At 40.0% G+C, this 22,962-nt stretch overlaps 1 protein-coding gene across 7 annotated transcripts in view; it reads right to left on the bottom strand.

Annotated features, from left to right (window-relative positions):
• srcin1b (SRC kinase signaling inhibitor 1b) overlaps positions 1–22,962 on the bottom strand; it is a 126,789-nt gene that overhangs the window by 50,654 nt on the left and 53,173 nt on the right. For 5 of the 7 annotated variants that reach the window (XM_067575962.1, XM_067575964.1, XM_067575963.1 and 2 more), the window contains 2 exons: positions 21,243–21,553; positions 7,872–7,898 (listed from right to left, as the gene is read on the bottom strand). In XM_067575962.1, coding sequence (XP_067432063.1) covers positions 7,872–7,898; positions 21,243–21,530 — 315 coding nt within the window. In that variant the 5' untranslated portion in view covers positions 21,531–21,553. Of the gene's footprint in view, positions 1–7,871; positions 7,899–16,076; positions 16,581–21,242; positions 21,554–22,962 lie in introns of those variants that run through there. The other 2 variants (XM_067575965.1, XM_067575968.1) reach the window with 2 other exon arrangements.

Here is a 22,962-nt window from a genome sequence, read left to right as displayed (position 1 = left end):
CCTGTTATAGAAGCCATCCTCTTTTCAGCTTCAGCTTTTTTTTTTTTTTTTTTTTTTTTTACAAACGGTGTGATGTTTGCTTCCAGAATTTGCTGGTATTTAGTGGAATCCATTCTTCCCTCCACCCGCGCGAAATTTCCTGTGCCACTGACTGCAAAACAACCCCAAAGCATGATAGATCCACCTCTATGTTTAACAGTTGGCAAGGTGTTCTTATCATGAAATGCTGCTCCTTTTTTCTACAAACAACATACCTTTGCTGATTGTGGCCAAAGATTCTATTTTAACTTCATCACCCACAGCGCTTGTTTCCAAAACCCGTCAGGCTTCTGCAGATGTTCCGTTGCAAACTTCTGACGTTGGATTTTATGATGAGGACGCACGTAAGGTTTTCTTCTACTGACTCTTCAATGAACGTCTTGTTTGTGGGAACATCGCTGCACAGTGGAACGCTGCACCCTCACTCCTGAGTCCTGCAGGTTTTTTACAGTCAAACGGAGGTTTTGATTTACCTTTCTGACCAGCATATGAGCAGTTCTCTCCGAGAGGTTTCTTGGTCTTCCAGATCTCATCTTGACCTCTACAGTTCCCCTAAACTGCCGTCTCTTCATTAAATTTCGTCCTGTGGAAACCGCAGGCTGACAACGCTTTGCTATCTTCTTGTACCCTTCCCCTGCATTGTGAGCATCAATAACTTTAATTTTCAGATTCTTATCTATTTAGAGGAACTCACGGTTGCTGAGTGTTTGCACACGGTTTGAAGAGTCAGAGTATTTGTAAAGTTTTGAAATTGGCACCGGCTGACATTTCCTAATGACAACTGTTGACATGCCTCAGGCCTAATGAGCTGATACATCTCTCCAGTTAAAAAATCACCAAATATGTTATTTGTCAAGGGGTGCCCAAACTTTTGCATACAACTGTGTTATGAACCAGGAAAATCAATCCTCTTTAGGCTGCAGCTAATGATTACTTTCATTCACAGCATCTTCTTGATTAATTAATCAACTGTTTTGTCCATAAAATGTAAGAAAGTAGTGACCATGATGGTATGAGATTGCTTGTTTTGTCCGATCAACACTTCCAGACTAAAGATATCACCTTAGTATATTCGAGGAGGAGACAATTACGTGTTTACATGTTATGTGAGTAGTGCTGTAACACCAGCTCCTACAGAGAGTGATGCATTATGGGTTGTTTGTAGCCTTAATATTGCTAGGCTAGTGAGTTTCTTCAAGTCTGTTTATAGTGAGTCTGTTAGAGGCAGTCAGCACTAACTTGTTTGGTTAGCTCAGTTTAACCTGCAGTTTCTGAAGGCTTGTTTATCGTGTTTTTCCTGCCACTGAGGAAATAAATTCATAATGGGTGAGAATGATGCCGAAATGTTTCTCGACATCTTTACTGCAGAAATAAATTGCGGACCGATATGTCAAGAATTACTGCTGAGAGTGTGTGACTGATACAGCTACACACTTACATTTATGTACTTTTACAAGAGAAAATGTTTCAATGATGAGGACTTGCTTCTCCTTGAATAAATAGTATCTTAGGGAAACTTTCCCAACAGCTGAAAATAGTCACTAACAAATGAATAGTTTCCTCTTGTTTGAGTAATGTCTGTAAAAAGCTACAGTGCCCAGCTGTTTAAGGAAATAACTGAGCCTTTTAAAACATGTCGTTTGAGCCGTACAGAAAGTACGGAGCTCATCTTATGGTCAGAGTTGTCTTATGTTCGAGCCAATAAAGTAAAGTTTATTATTACAAAAGACAAAGGAAAGCTGCAAATCCTCTTAATTGGAAAGCTGAAGCTACAAAATATTTGGCTTTTTTGCTTTAAAAAACTATTATACTCATTCTAAATCTGCCACTGCTCAATCATCTGTCTCATATTTCTAAGTCATCACACCTCTGTGTCATTACATGTCAAGAAGACAAAGCTCTTATCCTGGCTATGATATAATATGTTAATGTGTAATGTAAAGCAGTGCTGTGTATGGTGGTATATTACATTATAAGGAGAGGGGATACCCCTTACAAACTACAACCCAGTGATACCCCCCTTTAATTAACCCTCTATCTGCTTTGTCACTATGGTTACATTAACAAACAAGAAAAAATCCTACAAGCAATAGGCTCCATTATAATGCCCTCGGAAATGAAGATGGCTGGTGAATAATTGGAAAACTGGAGACAACTTCAATAGGATCCCCTTTCCCAAGTCTAAACCCACAGTATGGTACATTCATCCAAATTCAGCACTGAGGCGAACAGCGAAGACAATAGACCGTGATTACTTTGGCCACTCCAGACAAAAAGACAAGAGCACAAGAGACGCAAAAATGGAGTATTAATATTTGTATAAGTGAGGCTGGGAGCAATGAAAAGGAGATAATTATGCAGCACTCGGCTCCATTGTATTTTTGACACTGTCAGTGGCAACAGCAGCAGCAGCAGGCTGGTGTATGAATCTATGTTCACCCCCATGGGCAAGCGCACAATCCCTTCTTTTTGTTTGGTTTGAGGATGTTGGGGAACATGCGAGAGGGAAATGTGAGTAAATATACACACACACACATTTCATCCATATTTACAGTTTCCATGACCACTGCATTGGAAGTCCATGTGTGCATGAAAATGCCTGCGTGCCTGTGTCTAACATAATTGTTTGCTAATCTATGATGTGTTTTTGCAATGTGGGTATCAGCCATGCCTGTGTGTGCATTTAGTGAGCTGGCAAACCAATGAAACATCAAAGTGGAGCAGCGGGGGGACTACGGTATTAAACACACACACACCCTCACACACATGAGCACAGCAGTGCACTGCTGCAGGGGTTTCTATTGCATCAGAAGAGGAGGCGAGACTCCCCGACTCCCTGAGAGGAAGGGGAGCGATAACCAATCCTGTACGAGCTGCAGACCAGCAACAAATGGGGTGAATTGAAAAAAAGCCAGCGTGTGTGTGTGTGTGTCTGTCACCAGCTAAACTGAGAAGGTACTGAGAAAATTGCTGCTACTGTATATAACAAAAAGGAACACATGACCTTTGTTACGTCTGGCTATGTTTGTTTTTTTTTCTATCTGCTGTACTCAGGTCTCTCTTGCAATCTCAGTGAGAGTAGCTGATAAAATAAAGGTTGTATATATAAATGCAAAAATATCTTGTGGAGGAATGTTGTTCATCCCTCCAATAGAGTTCCACAGACTTGGCGAGGAGTGCTGAAGCTGTTCTGGAGGCTGGACTGACTCTTTACTGAAACACATCATGTTGGTTTTTCCTTGAATTTGTCACCCATCTGTATGTAGAAATGTTCCCTGCAAGTCAAAACTCAGGGCTTCATCCTGCTCTGCACGCTTCGTTTGCAATGGTTTTTTCTACCTTGCTGGTGAGCTGATGTCGGCTCACATGCCCATAAACAGCAGTCTGTTTCGTAGCCTTTGTTGCTAATGTTTTTGTTTTGGTTGCCTTGTCCACTCTTGGATTTTGGCTCAAACTGGTACTGGATTAGAGAGGTTGACATTTCTAGTAAAGAACAAGAAAAAGTAGTGAAATCCTGATACTAGTTTGTTTCAGGGTTTGTTGAAGTTGTTTCCTGAGGGGCAGCTTCCTGAAGCTGGCCAATCAGAACAGAGTGGGTTCATCAGGAGGGGGGCCTAAAAGAGACAGGAGCTAAACCGGCCTGTTTCAGACGGAGGCTGAACTGAGGGGCTGCATAAAGAACCAGTATAAGATAAATAAGGAGTTTTTAACTGTAAATCATGCAAAGATATTCTAGTTGACCCCCAGAATATAAATATGGACCTGGAAATGTGCAGAATATGTTCCCAGTATGAGTTAAAATTTAGTTTTTTAAACTGTAAATCATGCAAAGATATTAGAGAGTCCCAGATTAAAAATATAAACCTGTAAATCGTTAAAAAATCCGATGAAAAGACCAACGACAACAATATGTTAGTCCGTCTCTCAATACATTATAACTTCTCTTCTCTGTATGTGAAGCTCAGTCAGAATTCATTTGTTCCTACTGAAAAAATAAAATAGTTGTCAAATATGTTATTTAATTTTTTAAAAAGGGCTCAGTGATTTCCTACAGCAGCTTGTCACTGTAGTTTTTAGTAGGTGTTACTCAAACAAGAGGAAACTGGGACTATTTTCAGCTGTGGATTAATACACATTTAGGGTGCTAGTTTTACAGGTTAGCCAGCTCTGTAACTGTTTTTTGAAAACCCATAGTATAAAATTTTTTTTTAATTGATACTTTTCATCCTTGCATGTATATTTAATGTTCTTTTAAATTTAACTGCATAGATTTTTTATTGGTGTAGCGTCATCTTACATTTTTACTTAGTTTACTTAGTCACTAGCCTTTTATTTGGATAGCTGTTAAAATGCTTAAATGTTTAAATTTGTAACCTTATTCAGCGAGATGCTTATATGTTATAAATAAACTACAGTCTATGTTCATGGTAATGAAGGAACATGTCACCCAGTGGAACAGTGTGACTCATTGATGTGTTTCTAATGGAGCTCTATGGCACAGAGGAATAAGATACATCACTGTATCCAATATATGTTAATATTTTAACATTTTAATAGTGCAAACTGTAAAATATCTATGAATCATGTTGTGTTTCATTTGCTTCTACAGAAGCAGCACTTCTATTGTTCCGTTTCAGAGAATCCTTGGCAGTGTTTATATTCGCTGCATCAGCAATGAGCATGCAAGGATCCAGAATATCAAGTAATTTTATGGTTTAAGATGATGTAAGCTGTGGTAAGTGCTCAAGGTCTGCAGATGCACAACACTACAATCTTCCTCACGCTACAGTGAGGTAAGGGTCAGAAGGGTCTGTTCAATGAGCTTAATGTACTAAAGTCTAATGATGCAGTGTGGCAATTTGTTGCTCACAACTGAGCCTTGGTATTAGTTTGTTAAGCTGAGAGGGAAACACTGATATTACATTTTAGGTTGAAATCCACGTTTTGCTTCTCTTAACTGAGCCAGTTGAAAATATTTAATTTTTTTTTTTATTTTAAAGGATTGTTGAATACAGATTACATAAATTCTCACATACCTGTAGTGGTATTTAGCCACACAGATACTTTTGGTTTCATTTGCTCTGGTTTTGAATTATAAATTTTCACAGGAACTACTTTCTAGCAAAGAAATAGTCCCCATGAAAATGGTTGATAGTTAGGACTGTGGATCCTCCAGAGTAACAAGTACATCGTTTCTGTTCTTTAAATGTAACTTTTCAACGCTGCGAGGACACCAAACAAGATTCCATTTACCTCCATTGTACTGTGATGGCGACAATCTGCACGGCAAGACACAACCAGCAGTAAATGAGAAAATATGTATTTTCTCATCAGTTGGATGAACCGACTCCATAAACAAATTCACATGAGCTCAGATGCTCATTATACTCCGTATACCCATAAAACCACACAGACCAGCCATGACAAACAAACATACATTCCTCCCTGTAATTGGTAGGATTACATTCTCACTCGTAATAAACCACACAGCAGCTTGCCCGTTAATTGGTTCACACTCAAAATCTCTCACATGCCCAAATAACACAACTGAAGGAGTAAACACTCCTGACTTTACTAAATGTAGTCCAAGCACACCTGGTGTGGACTCACTCAGCAATTTCTGTTTGCGTTACTATTTTCACATAAATAGATTCAAGCTCTGCAATTTGGAAACTTGAAACCAGTCAGTAGAGCTAAAGCTGTAACCACAAACTATTAAAAAGAGATAACTTGAAGCTGGCACTGACTGATGACCACTAATGGCCCCATTTTCAGATTAACTTGTGCATTTCACATTTCACACTATTTACATCCCAGCCTTGCCAGTGCTTAGTAAAAAAAAATCTGACTCCAACTGAAAATTAGGTTTCATTTTGATTCAATGTGGGCACACCATCAGAGGTACCCGAGTGGTTCAAAAAAAATCCTGGAGGCAGACCATGTGTTTGCAACAACGTGGGCTTAAAATTTGGCTCAGGTTTGTTTGCTTCACGTCAGCTAATCCCATCTCCCGTATTTTCTGTCACTAGGTAAAGTAAACGTTGTCATACAGTATGGATTACATTAATATTACCGTAAGAAATAAGAGGGCATGGATAATCTTTCACCACTGACACACACATCACTTTCACAGCTGTCTCCATAACTACACTTGGGACTGCTCAGAAGCTCTTCTTTAGCTAATCAAATAAACCAGGTGTAACTGCCCTGAAGGCTGAAAGCAGTCAAACTTGCAAGTGAAGCAAAGTAAGTACAACTTAACACCTCTGCTGTGCTTGAATTGGAGTAAAAAATGTACATATTGCACAGCAAGCATATGCAGTACTTGGGGGAAGAAATGGATGATGGCGCTAGATGAAACGTCAGGCATCACAATTCATCCTGTGAGAGAAATGAACATCTGTACCAAATTTCATGGCAATTCAACCAACAGTTGTTGAGACAGATCACTCAAAACCAAAAATGTCAACCTCATGGTAGCACTGGAGGAAATGTCAGCAGATCATCAAAGTCTTTAGGATTCGTCGTCTGGGAACCATGAATGTGAATTTGTGTGTACAAAACTTTGATCCTACTTATCAAGAACATTTTGAGATATTTCACAGGATAAGTGAAACATTTGAGCTAGTGGTGGCGCTAGAGGAAAAGACACAAAATCACCAAAGTCACTAGTATTTCAGCTTCTCAGGGCCATGAAAGTCTGTGCTAAGTTTAATGGAAATATGTCTGAGAGTTGTTGAGATATTTGAGTCTGGACTCAAATGGTGGACCAAACAACCCAATGACCATTGCTGCTAGCATGACTGAACACTTGCTGAGCTCAGCCTGATAATCAGACTTGGCCATTTCTTTTTTTATTCAGTTCATATTGATGTTAGCACATTTCTGTTTGGTAAGAGAGCATTATTTAATCTTGTTTCAGTCATCCAAACAATCAATCATGAGTGACATATTCATCGCAACAGCGTAATTATAGAGTCGACACAGAAGCTGTGGTAGTGATTGCAAGGAGCGATTAACTTTTTCCTCAGCAATCAAAGAAATATGCCAATTTAAGAATTGTTGTTTTATGTAAGTTGACTTGTAACAACCTGCACACCTGCATCAATCTCACTATGGCACATGAAGATAATGTTCCCACTGTGCATCCTGCCTACAAAGCTCTGATTAGCTTAGTATACTTTTTACAACCAGGGAAACAGTAGTCAATGAGCACAATATCAGACCTATTTGAATCACTGACAAGATTGGAGATGTGGGCAGTGATCCAGAGGTCTGGAAACAGGTTATGATGAGCTCTGTGCAGCTTCTTTATAGACAGAGGATTTTGGAAACAGCAACAGAAATCTGAGCTCCAACCAGCAGCTTTCTGGCTAAACTGAACTTTGTGCAGGAAACCAGCATATTTTGTTCAATAATTACAATAACCACACTATGAGTACAGTCATTAGAAAGTGGCTGTACTGAGTTATTAGTACTGTAACAGTAGTCAGTTGGACAGAAATGTTACCCAATTCAAACAGCATTTACACTAACCCCAAGACAGAAAAAAAGGGGGATTTTCCTGCCTGCCACTGGTTAATCTCCATTTGTAGTCAAGAATTCGGTTAACTTGCTGAGACAGAAATGTCACAGCATGCAGTACAAGAGCAATCCAACCTTGGTGCAGAGTTAAACACAAAATGTGTGTGCCAACATGTGACCAACACTAAATGCAATGGAGAAGAGGCAAGCGGGCATGCAAAGACACAATGGAGAGTTATCCTATTAGAGACAAATCCACACAGAGGCACAGATTTACGCTGAAACACAAACACAATATTGGCACTGACCTTGAAGCTCCAGTAGTTTGGTTGTTGCTAGGAGGGGTGGGGGGAGAAAAACAAAGAGCAAAGGAGACAGAAAAGGGACGGGGAGGGTAAAAGAAGGGGAAAAAAGACCGAGTGTGAGACATTTTGCTCATGTGTTAAGCTGCAAAACACCACAGTATAAAAGACTGGATAGAAACAGCACTGAGAGGAAAATGCTTTGTCACTGAACTCCCATGTGGAGATATGTAAGCGATACCACAAAGTGTGACTAATAAAGTTTAAGAGCTTTAATGCTTACGTTATTTTAAGCAGCAAGTGCGGTACGCCCCAAAACGTCTACACTACTATGCTTAAAATGACCCACAAATCATAGCAAAGCTTAAGCAAACAAACCAATGAATGGTCTACTTTTTTATACATTAAGCTCGGTGAGAAAATGATAATTGATGATAATTATTGTGATGATAGCCAGATTAATTTACGTTGTCCTTCACTGCCATCATAATAGGACTTTAATTGCTTGTAATTGCTTCTCGGCAGTTAATCAAATGTTTACAGTGACTTCTAACACACTAATGATGCAGGCAGCCTCCTAAATTCAGCCTCACACTCTCCCTAAATGCAGAGTTGGCTGGCGTGGACCCAGCAGCGGGATTAAAGCGATGCACAGACACTGGATTAAGACGCTGCCATTTTCACTTTATCTGGGAGGAAGCCAACATTCAGGTCAATGTTCCTCTGATTCTTTAAGATACAGCTACTGAAGCTGCATGCGTGCTCATCCGTGACATTCAGTTGATGCCCCGTAATTAATATGTTCATCCACTTTGTGGCCAAAAGTATGTGGACAACACTATTCATATACTTGTATACTTTTGGTTTGGGGCTGTTTTTCATGGTTTGGTTTGTTATGATTGACTGATTCAAAGCACTGACCCTTTTCCTTAATATACTCAGCATAAACTCAAACTTATTTCCCTTCTAATGCCTCAGCTGCCAAATGCCTACATTAAAGGATAAAGCTGGCAATATGCAAATCCCATAAAAAACGCCAAAACCGACAATGAGTTTGCCATTCTCTCTATATTTCCAACTTATCCAGCCTGTGGCTTTCAGCCAGATGTAAATCTTTGAAAAACAGGTCACAAATATATAGTGTCATACAACAGCTGGGCACTGTAGATTTTAGCAAACGTTACTCAAACAGGAGGAAAAAGTGCATTTGTTTGAGACTGTTTTCAGTTGCAGATTAATCCACATTCGGTGAACCAGTGATTATGTGCAACAGCAGGACGGTGTGTGTGGGATTGAGTCAGAATAAAAACTACAGTGTGTGTTTATGGTAATATGTCATGCCATCATGTTTTTGATTGATTTGTTTTTGGACAACAACAGAGGAATAACATGTATCAGGCTTTGGATATACAGACAATACTTGTTAGTGGATCAGTTCATTGTTGTTTTTTGGTCTTTTAATGGAAATTCTTAAATATAGAGTGAATTTTTTAATGCTTACAAACATTATAAGCTATAGAGAGGAGCAGGAGCAGTGTTGTTTTGTAAGTTTATCATGCAGCAGGAAGCTGAACAGCCTTCACTGTGAGATGATTGGGCTTCTCACATACTTATCAATTATCTTCAAATAAAGTCTCACCATCCTGAAGTCCTTGTGACACTTTCCCTGATTTAAAGAAATCACCAATTATTGACTGTGGTAGCTAGGAAAGTAACGCTTATAATCGGTCAATGAAGGTAAATCTTAATGCTTCAGCAGACAGTACAATGATATTTTGTGACAGCCAGGTTCAAAGGGAATGTTTTTTCCCCAACTTGACTGGCCTGCACAGACAGAGTCCTGACCTCAATCCAATCCACCACCTTTGGGATGAAACGGAACACCGATTACGAGTCAGGACTCATCACCCGACATCAGTGTTGGATCTCACTAATGCTCTTGTGGCTGAACAAGAGCAAATCCCTGCAGCCAGATTCAGAGATCTGGTGGAAAGTCTGAAACTGGAGGAGTGGAGGCTGTTAGAGCAGCAGATTAATGCTTGTGGTTTCATCCACATACTCTTAAACTATGTTGCACTTTCAGGTTCACCTTTAGTCATGACTGGTTTGCAACCTGCTCCAGATTCTTTCAATTTCTCCTGAATGAAAGGTTATCTTGTGTAAAACTGAAAACAGCAACACTATTTCCTGAGTGATTTCCACTCATCTTCGATGAATGTATTGAAGCGGATCTGAACACAAGGTCTCTGCATGCTTCCATTCAGAGTCTTTAAATCCTGACACCAGTGAGAAAAAAAAGGTGTGAAAGAGACATAATGGACGGCTGTACTCCAAGAGAGGTGGCCTTGCGTGGCCCATACAAGGCTTTATTGTAGTGTGCAATGCAGTTATTCTTCAGATTTCTTTCTACTTTAGTTTAGTTTAGTTTTCAGCCCCATTTGTTTATTTAGCAAAATATCTCTAAGACCTGTCAACGGTTTAATTATCATTAAAAGATATTTCACAGTTTTGTGAACTACTGAACTTACTGCACCATTTGAATAAAAAAAAATAATTGCGTCCTATGATTCTCTTCACTATGTGTACTTTGATGCAGATCCAGATGCATTATAAAAAGACTAAAGACTGTGAATCTACAGCCATGCCTGCAGCTCAGTGAGACTGTATCTAGGTATGGCCATGAACCAAACTATTGGTCAAATTGTTTCCATTGTGGTCCTTCATGTTAAAGCAGCAAGATGATACCGTCAATGACAACTGACACTTCTATTAAAAATTTGATTTTGTAGTTAAAGGGGACATATCATGCACATTTCCAGGTCCATATTTATATTCTGGGGGTCAACTAGAATATCTTTGCATGATTTACAGTGAAAAACTCCTTATTTATCTTAACCTGGCTTTAAGCAGCCCCTCGGTTCAGCCTCTGTCTGAAACAGGCTGTTTTAGCTCCTGTCTCTTTAAGACCCGCCTCCCGATGAGCCCCCTCTGTTCTGATTGGTCAGCCTCAGGAAGCTTCAGAGGCTACATAAACAAACTACAGCAGCAGTCTCATTCTTTGCTTGAAATGTCAACTTGTCATATACATCCGTACATGTTCGAGCCAGAATCAGATCTGAAATATCAGAGTAAACAATACCAGTAACCTCAGCAACAAAGATTGTAAAACAGACAGCTGTTTATGCTTGACGAGATGGGAAAGTATAAAAAAACCCACTGCAAACGAAGCGTTCAGAACAGGCTGAAACTTGGCCTTTTGACTTTTCATTTTTACAAACTGTCACCTCAAGTTTTAGGACTTTAACCATGTTTAACATCTGACATCATAACAGGATGAAAATAGCATAATATGTCCCCTTTAAAGTTTCATTATCAACAGCAGTAATAACTCTACACCACTCATCATTACTGCCTGTTCAAATCATGTCAGTAACGTCTGATGTTGTAGGCACATCATAATTTCATGATCTAGTTGAAGACGTGCAAAGCTAAAATACAAAACTAGCCTGCTATTGACAAATAAAAACACCCCGAGTCTGTTTTTATTAAAGATCTATGCTTCAAAACAAGAGGCAACAGTAATCTTAAAACCAATCAATTAACCAGACATGATGGTGCAGGATTTGCCTCTAGAAAGAAGAGGATGTTTGGATCTGGCTGCTCCTATTTATAACAAGATGGCTGCTTCTATACATCACAGCTTATGTCAGGTATGAATATAACTTATGTACTGTCGATAGCCTGACAACAGATCTGTCTACAGTATTTGAATGAACGCAGACATCTGTTAGAGGTTGAGTCAACGGTAATCGAATGATGTATAGATCTCATCGCGGCCAATTTGCCTCGTAGCAGAGTCTGATATCACATCTGACACATGATGACAAATAAAAGGTTAAAGGAACAAACGATGAAGCTCCATCGTGAGCTTATCGGTATGAAAAGGAAGGGACAGAAGTGAGGAGCAGCTGAGAAGTTCTCCAACCACCAACTACAGTCTACATTATCACAAAGAAACCTCTGAGTCTGACCCATCACATCACAGAGAGAACTGATGCTTTCCATACTAAGAATCATAGTTTCGCAACACTTTTTTTTTCTTGTGGCAACCAAAAAACATTTATCATGTAAAACTCATATAAAAAAATGTTGAAGGGATGCGAGTGGATTGTTTGCAAGCCACCGTTTCACTCGCAGCTGTTATTTGGTTGCAGTGTCTTGAACCAAAGAGCGTCAACAAATCCTCAAATAAATGTCACAACAAATGCTTCGCAACCATTTAAGCAAAAAGTGTCAAACCACTGTCAAACACTGACTTGCACTTTTAAGTCTCGCTCTTAAAAGGAGAGCATAGGTGTCTTAATGTTGCTTAAATTCCACCACATACGCTGTGAGAGCTTCTGAAAATACATATTCCCTCCATAATTAAACTAAGGCATAGGTGGAACTCTTAATTAATGTGTCTGAGCAGCTGTTCTGGGAGCTGCCTGGATCCCCAATATTTCCTCCGCTCTCTCTCTCCGGAAATCTCAGTAGAAACTTCTGAAATTCATCTCACTTTCTTTTGAATATGGAGTAGAGGAAGCAGGATAGAAGAAACACACTTTGGGAAAGAAAGACCGACAACCCTGTGGGCTGATGTGACCCAGATTTTGGAGCTCCGTGTGGTTTGTAGGCCCCCGTCCAAAGACCGGTGTCCAAACTAACCTCGACTGCGCTACAACTGAAACAAAATAATCAAGCTTCTGTTTATTTTACGTTTATGTTACAGTTTCCTTAACATCTTACACCATCATGCTACATAACAATAATACTGAGCCATATTTCAATCTATTCAGGCCTTTTTTTTTAACTATTTTTGTGACTTTTGACTGTCTGTTCTGACACAGATGTGCAGGTTATAGATAATTCTGGCTGATCTTGCGTTGAAATCCCTGCAGAACGACACTGAAGAAATGATTCATTAAAGAGAGTTTAATTAGGAGGGTTTGATGACTCTAATGAAAATTGGCAATTTGTTGATAAAGCCGAACGAGGATGTGTGACACTGTTTTGTTTTCTTTTTCTCTTCCTCAATGTCTCCCTCTCTTTAACGGAGATTGAGCCTCATGCAAGAACATTTCCGTATTCTCATCCTAAACTTCTCGTTCTTGCTTCTGTCAGATTTGCTCAAACAAATATTCCAACTGAGATTCAATAAACTTTCTTATCTGCACCAGGAAGTCAACGTTCCTGAGATTAGATAATTAGCATAATCAACGCCTCTGAATCTGTAACATTTCAAATCGAAAACTAACAAAACTCAAATTGGCAGCCATGATGATGATAATATGCTGAACAGAGTATCATATCATATTTAAACTAAATTTACTCAGATTAAGAAAGTCAGATCATCTGTTCATGACTCGTACGACAGCTCTGGAATAAATTTTGTTCATACTAACATAATTCTAATTGCGAGAAATTAACAAATACCACAAATTCTCTTAAATAACTCATATGTGCCACTTAAGAACAAATCTGTTTGTACAAGTGCTTCTAGCTATGGTGTAGTTATGAAAGTCTATGCATTAGTCTGCAACAGGTAAATTACAGACAGAAGGGCAAAAGAAATAAACAGACGGATTACAGATTAAAGCAAAAACCTGAATAAATGAGTGGAGAAACATAACGAATGCAGATGCTTCTACACAGGTGCACTGCATGGTACAATTAAGCAATTAACATCCAATCACGCTCTGTGGCATGTATTTAAATGCTGAGCGGGCGCAGTTTATTCTGATTTTGTATCAAGAAGGCAAGAGAGAAATATCTAAATGACTTTGAAAGAGGTTTCATTGTTGGGGCTCGGAAGGCAGGAGCTTCAGTCACAATAGGACCAGTGACTAAAGTGAAATCTGCATTTAGATCTATGGGGAAGACGTTAGCAAATAGGGTTGGAAATCATGGACAACAGCGCACATTTGATGGCCATGATCAATTAGTGTGATATGTAAGGACAAACTTAAGAGCAACTCTTCCTCAGGTGACTGAGAATGTCAATGCAGGACGTGATCAGACTGTCAGCAACAACAGTCTGTCAACAATTATGTAGGAATATTATAGTAGCATTGCAGTGCAAAAACCCCTCATTACAAAGATGAGTGCACATTTGAGAGTTCAGTGGTACAAAAACCATAAGCATTAGTCTACAGAGAAAAAAAAGTGATATAGTCAGATGAGTCATCCTTCACCATATTCTCTACAAGTGGGCGAGTGGATGTGAGGCGAATGCCAAGAGAACAATACAGGTCTGAATGCTTGACCCCTACAGTGGGGGATCTGTTATGCTCTGGGGGGCATTTTACTGGCATGGTCTGGGTCCACTTGTCCCCTTAGAGGGAAGGGTCACTACAAATCAATGCCAAGTAGTTCTGAGTGATCACCTTTATCCTATGATGAAACATTTCTATCCTGATGGAAGTGGTCTCCTGCAGGATGACAATTCCCCAATTCACTGAATGGTTTGATGAGTATGAAAATGAATCATATGCTATGGCCTTCACAGTCACCAGATCTCAACCCAGTTGAACACCTATGGGAGATTTTGGACCGACGTCTTAGACAGCGCTCTCCACCACCATCATCAAAACACCAAATGAGGGAATATCTTTTGGAAGACTGGTGTTCATCCCTCTAGAAGAGTTCAGAGGCTGTAGTATCAATGCCAAGGAGCACTTAAGCTGTTCTGGTGGTCCAACATCACACTAAGACAATTATAGTTGTTTTTTCCTTTAATTTGTCATCATATTCTGCTTTCTGACATATTGGAAAAGATTTTGACGCACGAGGTTTGACATTTGTCTGAACTTCTGCAGACTGTCCATTTGCCTTCCTATAATTGACAGTTTCCAATAAATAAATGCCCTATTTGCATTAATTTCTCACCAGTTTAGTTTTTTGCCTAAACCTTGCAAAAGAATAAGAATCCCGTCAGTAATAATTTCTCAAGATACAGAGCCAACAACCTCTGTAACCTCCTGTAAATTTGAAGCACTCGCAAGCTGCGGCTTTGTCATTCTGAGTTGACAGCTGGGAAAAATGCGTTTATATTATCACCCTTCTCACAGGTTCCTGTCAGAACTGTTGAGACAGAAACAAACAGCTGATAATTCTGAACGTCAAGCACCCACTGTGTTATAATCCCTAATATATCTCACCATTCACAGCGCTGCGCACTGTGTAATCACCCACCCGCTTCATTTATTCACCTTAAATTGGAAATGGCAAAATCTACCGCCAAGTCACTCCACAAATAATTTAATGCACCAACAAGCGGACATTTTTTAGAACATAAAACCTGTCTCATCTAACACAAACAGGCCCCCTATGCACCGTGACTCAGTGATTACTGCCTGCAATATTTCTCAATCACTTGAGCTGAAATCCCAAGGTGCACATATGCACAGATACAGACAGGGCTTATGAGAGAAGAGGGGGAGAAAGAAGGGGAAAGAAAAAGAGAAAAAGCAAGAGAGAGAGAGGGATGAGCAGAGAGACATGCATGCCTGACCTGCATGCCAAGTAGCCATCTTTGTACCCACCCTCTTTTTTTTTTTTTTCCCTTTCCTCTCACTTACAGAGTCTGTCTTCCTTCCTCTCCAGCCCCCCAAAACACACACACACAAACACACACCAACACATGTGCATTCACTCACACAGTTTTAATTGCGTTCACAAACATTTTTTTTTCTCCCCGTGTTTCCTCTCACCCTGACACAGGCTGTCACACACATACATGTGCACCACTCACATACATGCAGTGCGTGAACAACACACATCACTGCGGCAGCACAGACACACCTGGACAACACCTGACTGCACGGGAGGAAACAGACCCTCCCCTAAAAAAAAAACCACACACACACACACACACACTTAGTTATACACACTCACATTAAAACAGAAACAGAGGATGAGATGAGTTGTGTGCTCATCAGGTCTACTTGTCTTTACATCATATGTACTAAACTCTACATACATTAAGAAGACACACACACACACACACACACACACACACACAATCCTGCACTTTACATCACTCCATCAGCCTCTGCTCGTTCATCTCTCACACAGCGACAGAAGCATCACACGCAGTCATGGCAGAGTCACAGAGCGACGGCGAAATGTCTCAGCTGAGGATGCAAGGACAGGGAGATAGAGAGAGTTTACCGTTGCTACTTAATGAGCACATCGGCCGCCTGGTGCATCCTCCCGCTCCACACGCCTCCCTCTTCCTCCTCCCCCCTGTCCATTTTTTTTTTTTTTTTTTTCTTTTTTTTCACTGCGGCTCGGTGTCTTTCCCGCGCCCTGAGGATCTGCTAGAGTCCCCCCTCGCTGGTACCCGTAGTAGCGCCTAAGAGGCAGTTAGCATCTCTTCCTGCCCCTCCTCCTCTTCCTCCTGTTCCCTCTCTCTCTCTCTCTCTCTCTCTCTCTCTCACTTCCTCTGCCACTCTCTCTCGCCCCTCGTCCCTGACATAAACGCTAAAAAAAAAAAACCTCCCTCCTTCCTTCTCTCTCTCCCTGTCGCTCGTTCTCTCTCCCGCTGCTGTTGCCTCTCACTCAGTACAGCGTGTGCCTCCCTCCGAAGCCCAAATTGCCAACCATATGATATCACTCAGTTGCCTTATATGGGAAACGGTGGGTTACCATGACGACAGCAGACTCCACCTGTTTCTATCTATCTCTCTCTCTCGCTCTCTCTCTCTCTCTATGTCCACCCTTTTCCATCAGGAGATAGATGGTCTCGTGTGGGTAAATAGACACAGCACATGGAAAGCAAAGAGTGGGAGGAGAGGAAGGAGGAGTTTGACGGGTGAGATGAGAGGGGAGAGAGAGAGAGAGAGAGAGCTGACTAATGTTTGGAGGGAGAACCAAGAAGGGAGACAGACTTAAAGGAATAGCTCAACATTTTGGGGGAATGTGTTTGCTTTCTTTCCTTTGGCGAGATGAGAAGATAAATATTAATGTCATGTCTGTGTTAAGTACAGAGCTGGAGTCTCAGCATAAAGAGTGGAAGCAGCTAGTCTGACTCTTTAAAGTAAAAAGTAATACCGACCAACACCTCTAAAATCTCTAGCACATATTTTGTTTGATTTATCTGTACATGGACAGAAATGTCATGTTCTCCTGGTTCCAGACCTCTAAATCGATGCCCAAATCACAGTTTCTTCCGTTGATTAAAATAGTTCTGGCGTTGTGCTCACTGACCGCTGGGTCCCTGGCTGGGAAAACAACCGACCCAATCAGAACTTTATGGCATCAAGAATGGGGTCAGAGAAAGGGTTTCTGGCACAACTCTGGCACCTACTTCCAAAGTGCACGGAGAAGGGAAGAAAGTCTAAAGAGGTCAAAACTCCAGCAACACTTGTAGAATATAGAACAACTTTATTTTTTAGACCAAAGTGTTTCGGCTCGTGGCCTTCATCAGGGTTTAAATAGGGTAGGTATGACGCAGAAAAAAATTCAAAAAGGTAAAAAAAATATAAAGGACAACCAATCATATACATCTACACACATATCAGCCAGTGGGGCACCAACAGAAATGGGTAGGTTATAGGGATGCAGAGGGCCCAGTATTATTTGTATTTGTATCTGTATTTGTTAAGGCAGGAAAATTATTTGTATTTGTATTTGTATTTGAACAAACAGGCTTAAAAATGAAAAGCACACCGTTTAATGTGTAGGGAAGAACATTAAAGGCGATTATTGCTTTACAATTTTCATTTATTGCCTATTTTTTGCAACCTAACTTTGTGGAAAGGAGAAGTGGAACAACAGGTTATCCCTCGGGAGGACTTTGCATGTGTCAGTAGCTCAGCTTTACCTCTGGGGAACACCCCCAACTCCGGAAGTGATGTCCAAATTAGGAAATGTGCGTCATGTAGCAGATGGATGTGACTCCCCTCGTTGAGAACTGCTGATGGACGTAACAGAGAGACTGAGATAGTGATGTAACTGACCTGTGTGCTGTTATTTGACATGTTTTTTTTTCTTTCCCAAAAACAAATAATTTTTAAAATATTTGTATGAAACAAATATTTGTAAAAAAAAAAAAAAAAAAACCCTATTCGTGCTTTGCTGAATAACGTATTTGTATTCGGTCACAACCCTAGTATATGATCATGTGGCTTCATACTGGCAGAGAGGTGAGGGGAGTGTCCAGTAAGGGACATGGGTGACACCATATCTGGTCCATAAACCGGAAAAGTGCAACTAAGAGGTGTCACTGATTACTATATTTGATGTGGCATACTTTAAAAACACTAGAGAGAGATTATTCTACAAGTGTTGCTGGAGTTTTGACCTATTAAGAATGGAGTCGTCTTCAAAATAACTGGGAACAAGCATGAATGAGATCAATGCAGCTGTTCAGGTTGTTGTACTTATAGAAATTAAAGCTCTTGAAATCGGTAAACAATATTTCTTTGACCAACCAAAAATGTTAAAGCTCAAGATCTATATTTTTCATCATAAAAAAGGATCCAATGATCACATGTATGTGAAAGATTTAGCTTGTAATGACAAACCAACAGAATTATCAGCTGACTCTGCAGTTTCCCTTCAGCTCTACTGAGCATTTTAACATCTTTCAGCTCATTGTTGGCAGCATCTTCACTGTTTTCACTCTCGCCGCTCTCATCAGCATCATTTCCAGAAGCAGGCAGCTGTTTTCAGAGGAAAACTGAACTTCAGACTAAATAATGAAAACAAAATGGAAATTGAGTCTGATTACAACTCTAACATCAGAGACCAAAACCTGTGTTCAGGGACTCGCCATGGAGGGATAAACTGTTGTCTACCAATGAGTTCTAGTTTGTGTATTGATTAAATATCAGTTAATCACTCGGATGAAACCTATTGATGCTTACAGCTTACTGTTGCTGCTGAGATGCAGCCTCAGAGGTATTAGTAGGTGTCTTTTTCCGCAGTCTTCATGCTAAGCTAAGCTAAACACATCCTGACTCAGCTTCATAATTAAAAATGCACAGACATGAGTTCGCCTCACTCTGGTAAAAGAAAGCAAATAAACATATTTTTTTCCAAAACTATTCCTTTGAGCAACACAGAGAGAAGCTGAAGCAGCCTGTTCTGTTGTGACCATCTGTCTCAGGTATCAAGTCAGAGCCTGTGGTGATTGATGGCAGAATGAAAGAGAGAATATGAACAGCAGAGACAGCAGAGAGGTAAAGGATTTGATGGAGTGAAGAGTTTAATATTTCACATTCTGACATTTTTCTCACTGTCTCGGTTAAATCCTTTCCTCCGTATGCCAGAGAATAAACAATAAAAAAAGTGCCCATTACTGACCCAGCGAGCTGGTTGTGAAAATACCTCCACTGTGCCTGTGTGTGTGTGTGTGTCTGTGTGTGTGTGTGTGTGTGTGTGTGTGTGTGTGTGTGTGTGTGTGTTTGTGTAATGCCCCGGAGGCATCTCGCCACATAATGTGCTTGTGTGGGTTTCCAAGTCTACCAATGTGCTGTTATTGTACCCCAGGAAGAAAATGTTCACATGTGGAAATAAAAAGCACTCAGAGAGCTCATATCTCCCTCAAGGCTGCACTCTCATCTAGATTTGTTATTGTATAGAAATGTGTGTCTGGATCCGCATCTAACCACATCTAGTTATAGACCATCTTTGAGTATCTGCAAGATTATTCAAATATGAGAGTGCATTTTCAAAAAATACCCATTTTCACACCATTAGGATTTAGCTAACAGTGTGGCTCTTTACAGAGGATTGAATTCTATTGAGGTTTTTGATATATCCTGCTAACAATAGTTACGTTTCCATTTGAATGTTTTACAGGTTTTAAGTGAATTTCTGAGCTTTCCATTAACAACCTTTATGCAAATATATTCAAGAATTAAACATCAGTTATTCAGGTACATCACAAACTTTTATTGTTGCTTCCAACCACAAATCAATTTGTGTTTTTTAATGAATTAATTTGTCTCCTCTGATCCACATGTGTCCAGTGTAGGAGTGGACAACATGGATAAAATCATCTATTACAGTATATGTGATTTTATATTGCAATATTGTTTTATATCCTGATGAGGTACATTTTCTGGAAAGTCAATTTAAAACATTTTGGGATGGATAGAATAAACATACAGATGTGTTTTTTCAGCTAATCCAACAAATTAAATACCTGACAAATCAAGATACTTTATAAAACTGGTGAAGAAATCATAAAAACTCCAACTAATACCCATAAATGTCCTGATTTATTTATTTAACTTCATACCCACAATGGTCTGAGATATTAAAGGAGAGTTACCACGTTATGAACGGAGGAGTAAAATCTCCTACCTACAACCAGCACTATTGTGCTTTTTACTCAGTCACTACTGTGATTGTGAAAGTCTGACGTGCAACAAGGACCCTAATCTGGAATCGAAATGTGGAAAGTTTTCACCGCAGTAATCGTTTTATCTTTTTTTCTGATGATTGCAGCATAGACAGTAGAAATTCAGTGTTCAAGTTACAGAGTAATCCACCAGGAATGTGCGATTGTCTGTATTTAAGACATTTGTTTCACAACAGCCTTTATCACATCCAAGTATAAACATTTTTTTTTTTTGCAATGTTTTTCCTTCTTTTCAGACACTTCCACTCAGCTCTTGTTATGCACATATTCAAAATTCACTTAAAAACTGGTGGAGAGAAACATAAAAAAAACCAGACAGACAAACAACGACAAAAAGCATCACCTCGCTGCCAACGAAGCTAATATCTGAATGATGAAACTCCATCATAAAGTCAGGATAATGAAGCATAAAAAGACTTAGTTTGATCCTTTACTGTCTTAGTGTGTCTGTTATACACACAGTTTATATTTTATTTGTTTTAGCGTCAGTATTTCTATGATGATAACAGCTTATATGATGTATTATCCTGTATATTGCCAGTTCAGACTGACACCTTGTTGCCAGTTTAAATGATAAAACCATCAGTGTGCATCGTTTTTTTTCTCTTTATATTCCCAAAGGACTGTGTAGTGACTAACTGTCAAACAAACCATGCATAAACTATAGTTTATTTTTGATAATGAATAATAACTAATCTTTGTGCTCACCATGATAAACAATATCATCATACATACATACATTAAGGAATGCTGCAGGGGTGTCCTACATATCTGCTGGCTCTCAAGAGAGGAAATAATCAAAATAATCCAACCTTGATCTGTTTTTATGTAAATTAACTGACTGAGTGTGAGATACTGTATGTTGCTTGTTGTGTGGAGTCGACCACCAGTGGTTCAGTTGTAATAATACTCATGTTACCATATCAAAACATTAGAGCATCTCGGCTGCAGGACTGTGAAGTTACCTGTCGTCCAGCAGCGGCCGAGCCTTGCGACATGCTGCCGGGGCTGTTGGAGTACTTGTTTTTCTGGAGATCCATGAGGGCGTCTCGTTGGCGCTCGATGTCGGCCTTGTGGATGCTGTTCAGGGCCTCCAGGCTCTTGGCAGCCACGGAGTTGTGCCGGCGGTCCAGCGAGGATGACGTGAACCCCCCGTTGCTGTTGTCGGGGAACCGCCGGGCCCCGCGGCCGCCGCCGCCGGCAGCCAGGGTGTGGTAATCCCGCGGGAACTCGGCATCACCGGCAGAGATCATGGGACCCTTTCTCTTCTCTCGACCTGCAGTGGGGGTGTAGGGACGGGGGGCGGGGGGGAGGATTTAAAGACAAGAGAGAGGGCCGGATAAGAAGTGGAGGAGTTAGCAGTGAGATAACTATAACATATATCAACTATGTCATATCAGATGATCAAATATTAAAATATTTGAGTTTATAGCAGGTTTATTATAGTGAGTTTATTGGAAAATAGCATTGTGCCTGTTTTACATTAACAGTAACAGTTACAGGAGGACACACAACATTAGACAATATTCCAACAACTAAAAAATAACATTTAGTTATAGTCAGAGCAGGACTTTCAAGAGAAGAAGTTTATGAGAATAGTTAAATATCACCTTAAGATTAAAATCGACTGGCGAACAGCAACATTTTTAATCCAAGATACAACCAAACTCACATTATATCTTTTTAACAACCTTGTTTGCTTATTGTTTGTCTCTTAGATTTGATTCAATGCAGAACTTTTTGACAGATAAATATAAATTCTCAAAGCATCATAAAATGCACCTCCGAGGAGTGGAAATGGTTCCTGCTTGCAACCACGACAATTTAAAGTCTCCCGAATAAACACTCAAGGCAACAAATTGTTCATTGTGATGGATTACACATATCAGTATGCTTCAAGTCACTGCAAGTTCATTTCCATAGCTTACTGAAACAAACAGAAGCAATGGCCGCCTGAAAGATGGAAAATCAATGTAGAAACATAAAAAAATGGTCAGCAATAATGTTAAGTATACATGATTTATAGTCAACAGGAGATAGAATGGATAACCAGATGTGTTGTGGTGCTTTAACTTGTTCATTACACTGTAAATAAGAGATAGGTTGAGTGCTAATACAGCACACTGTATTGTGTAAACACACAGGAGTTAATAGGTTAGACCTTGAGGCATGTGAAGTGAGCAGCAGTGAGAGTGTGACAACAATGCTCCAGCAGTAACATCCCTGCACTGATTCTGTCCTTGAGCATCCTTGCACAGTATATTAATGTCTAGAAAGAACACTGTTCTCCTTGTTTGTCTCTTGTTTCTCCCTAAACACGCATACGCACAGTGACACAGTCCTATTGTTCTCTACACAAACACACACGCATATGAGGACAATACAAAAACACAAACACACCTCTAGCAATAAACCCCCTGTGAGAACAGCTGTAACATCTGTCTATTCCAACAATTGCAACTACTCTGGAAACCCTGAGGAAAGAAAAAAAAACAGTTGAACAGCAACATCCCCTGTTGTTACAGCTTATGACAGCAGAGCTGTCTCACATATGTGTCAAAATCATTCAAGGAGCAGTGACATGAACTGAAAAGATGTCCTCTTGTATGGGGAATGGTTTACTGCCCCCTTGTGACCACTGACACATAAAGCACAGCCAACTTGGTGAAGGTGCATCAGGAAATG

This window comes from Thunnus thynnus, chromosome 20 (assembly GCF_963924715.1).
Source record: "Thunnus thynnus chromosome 20, fThuThy2.1, whole genome shotgun sequence".
Taxonomy (NCBI): Eukaryota; Metazoa; Chordata; class Actinopteri; order Scombriformes; family Scombridae; genus Thunnus; species Thunnus thynnus.
The sequence above is the reverse complement of the archived record's forward strand: the minus strand, read 5'-3'. Positions and strand labels throughout refer to the sequence as shown.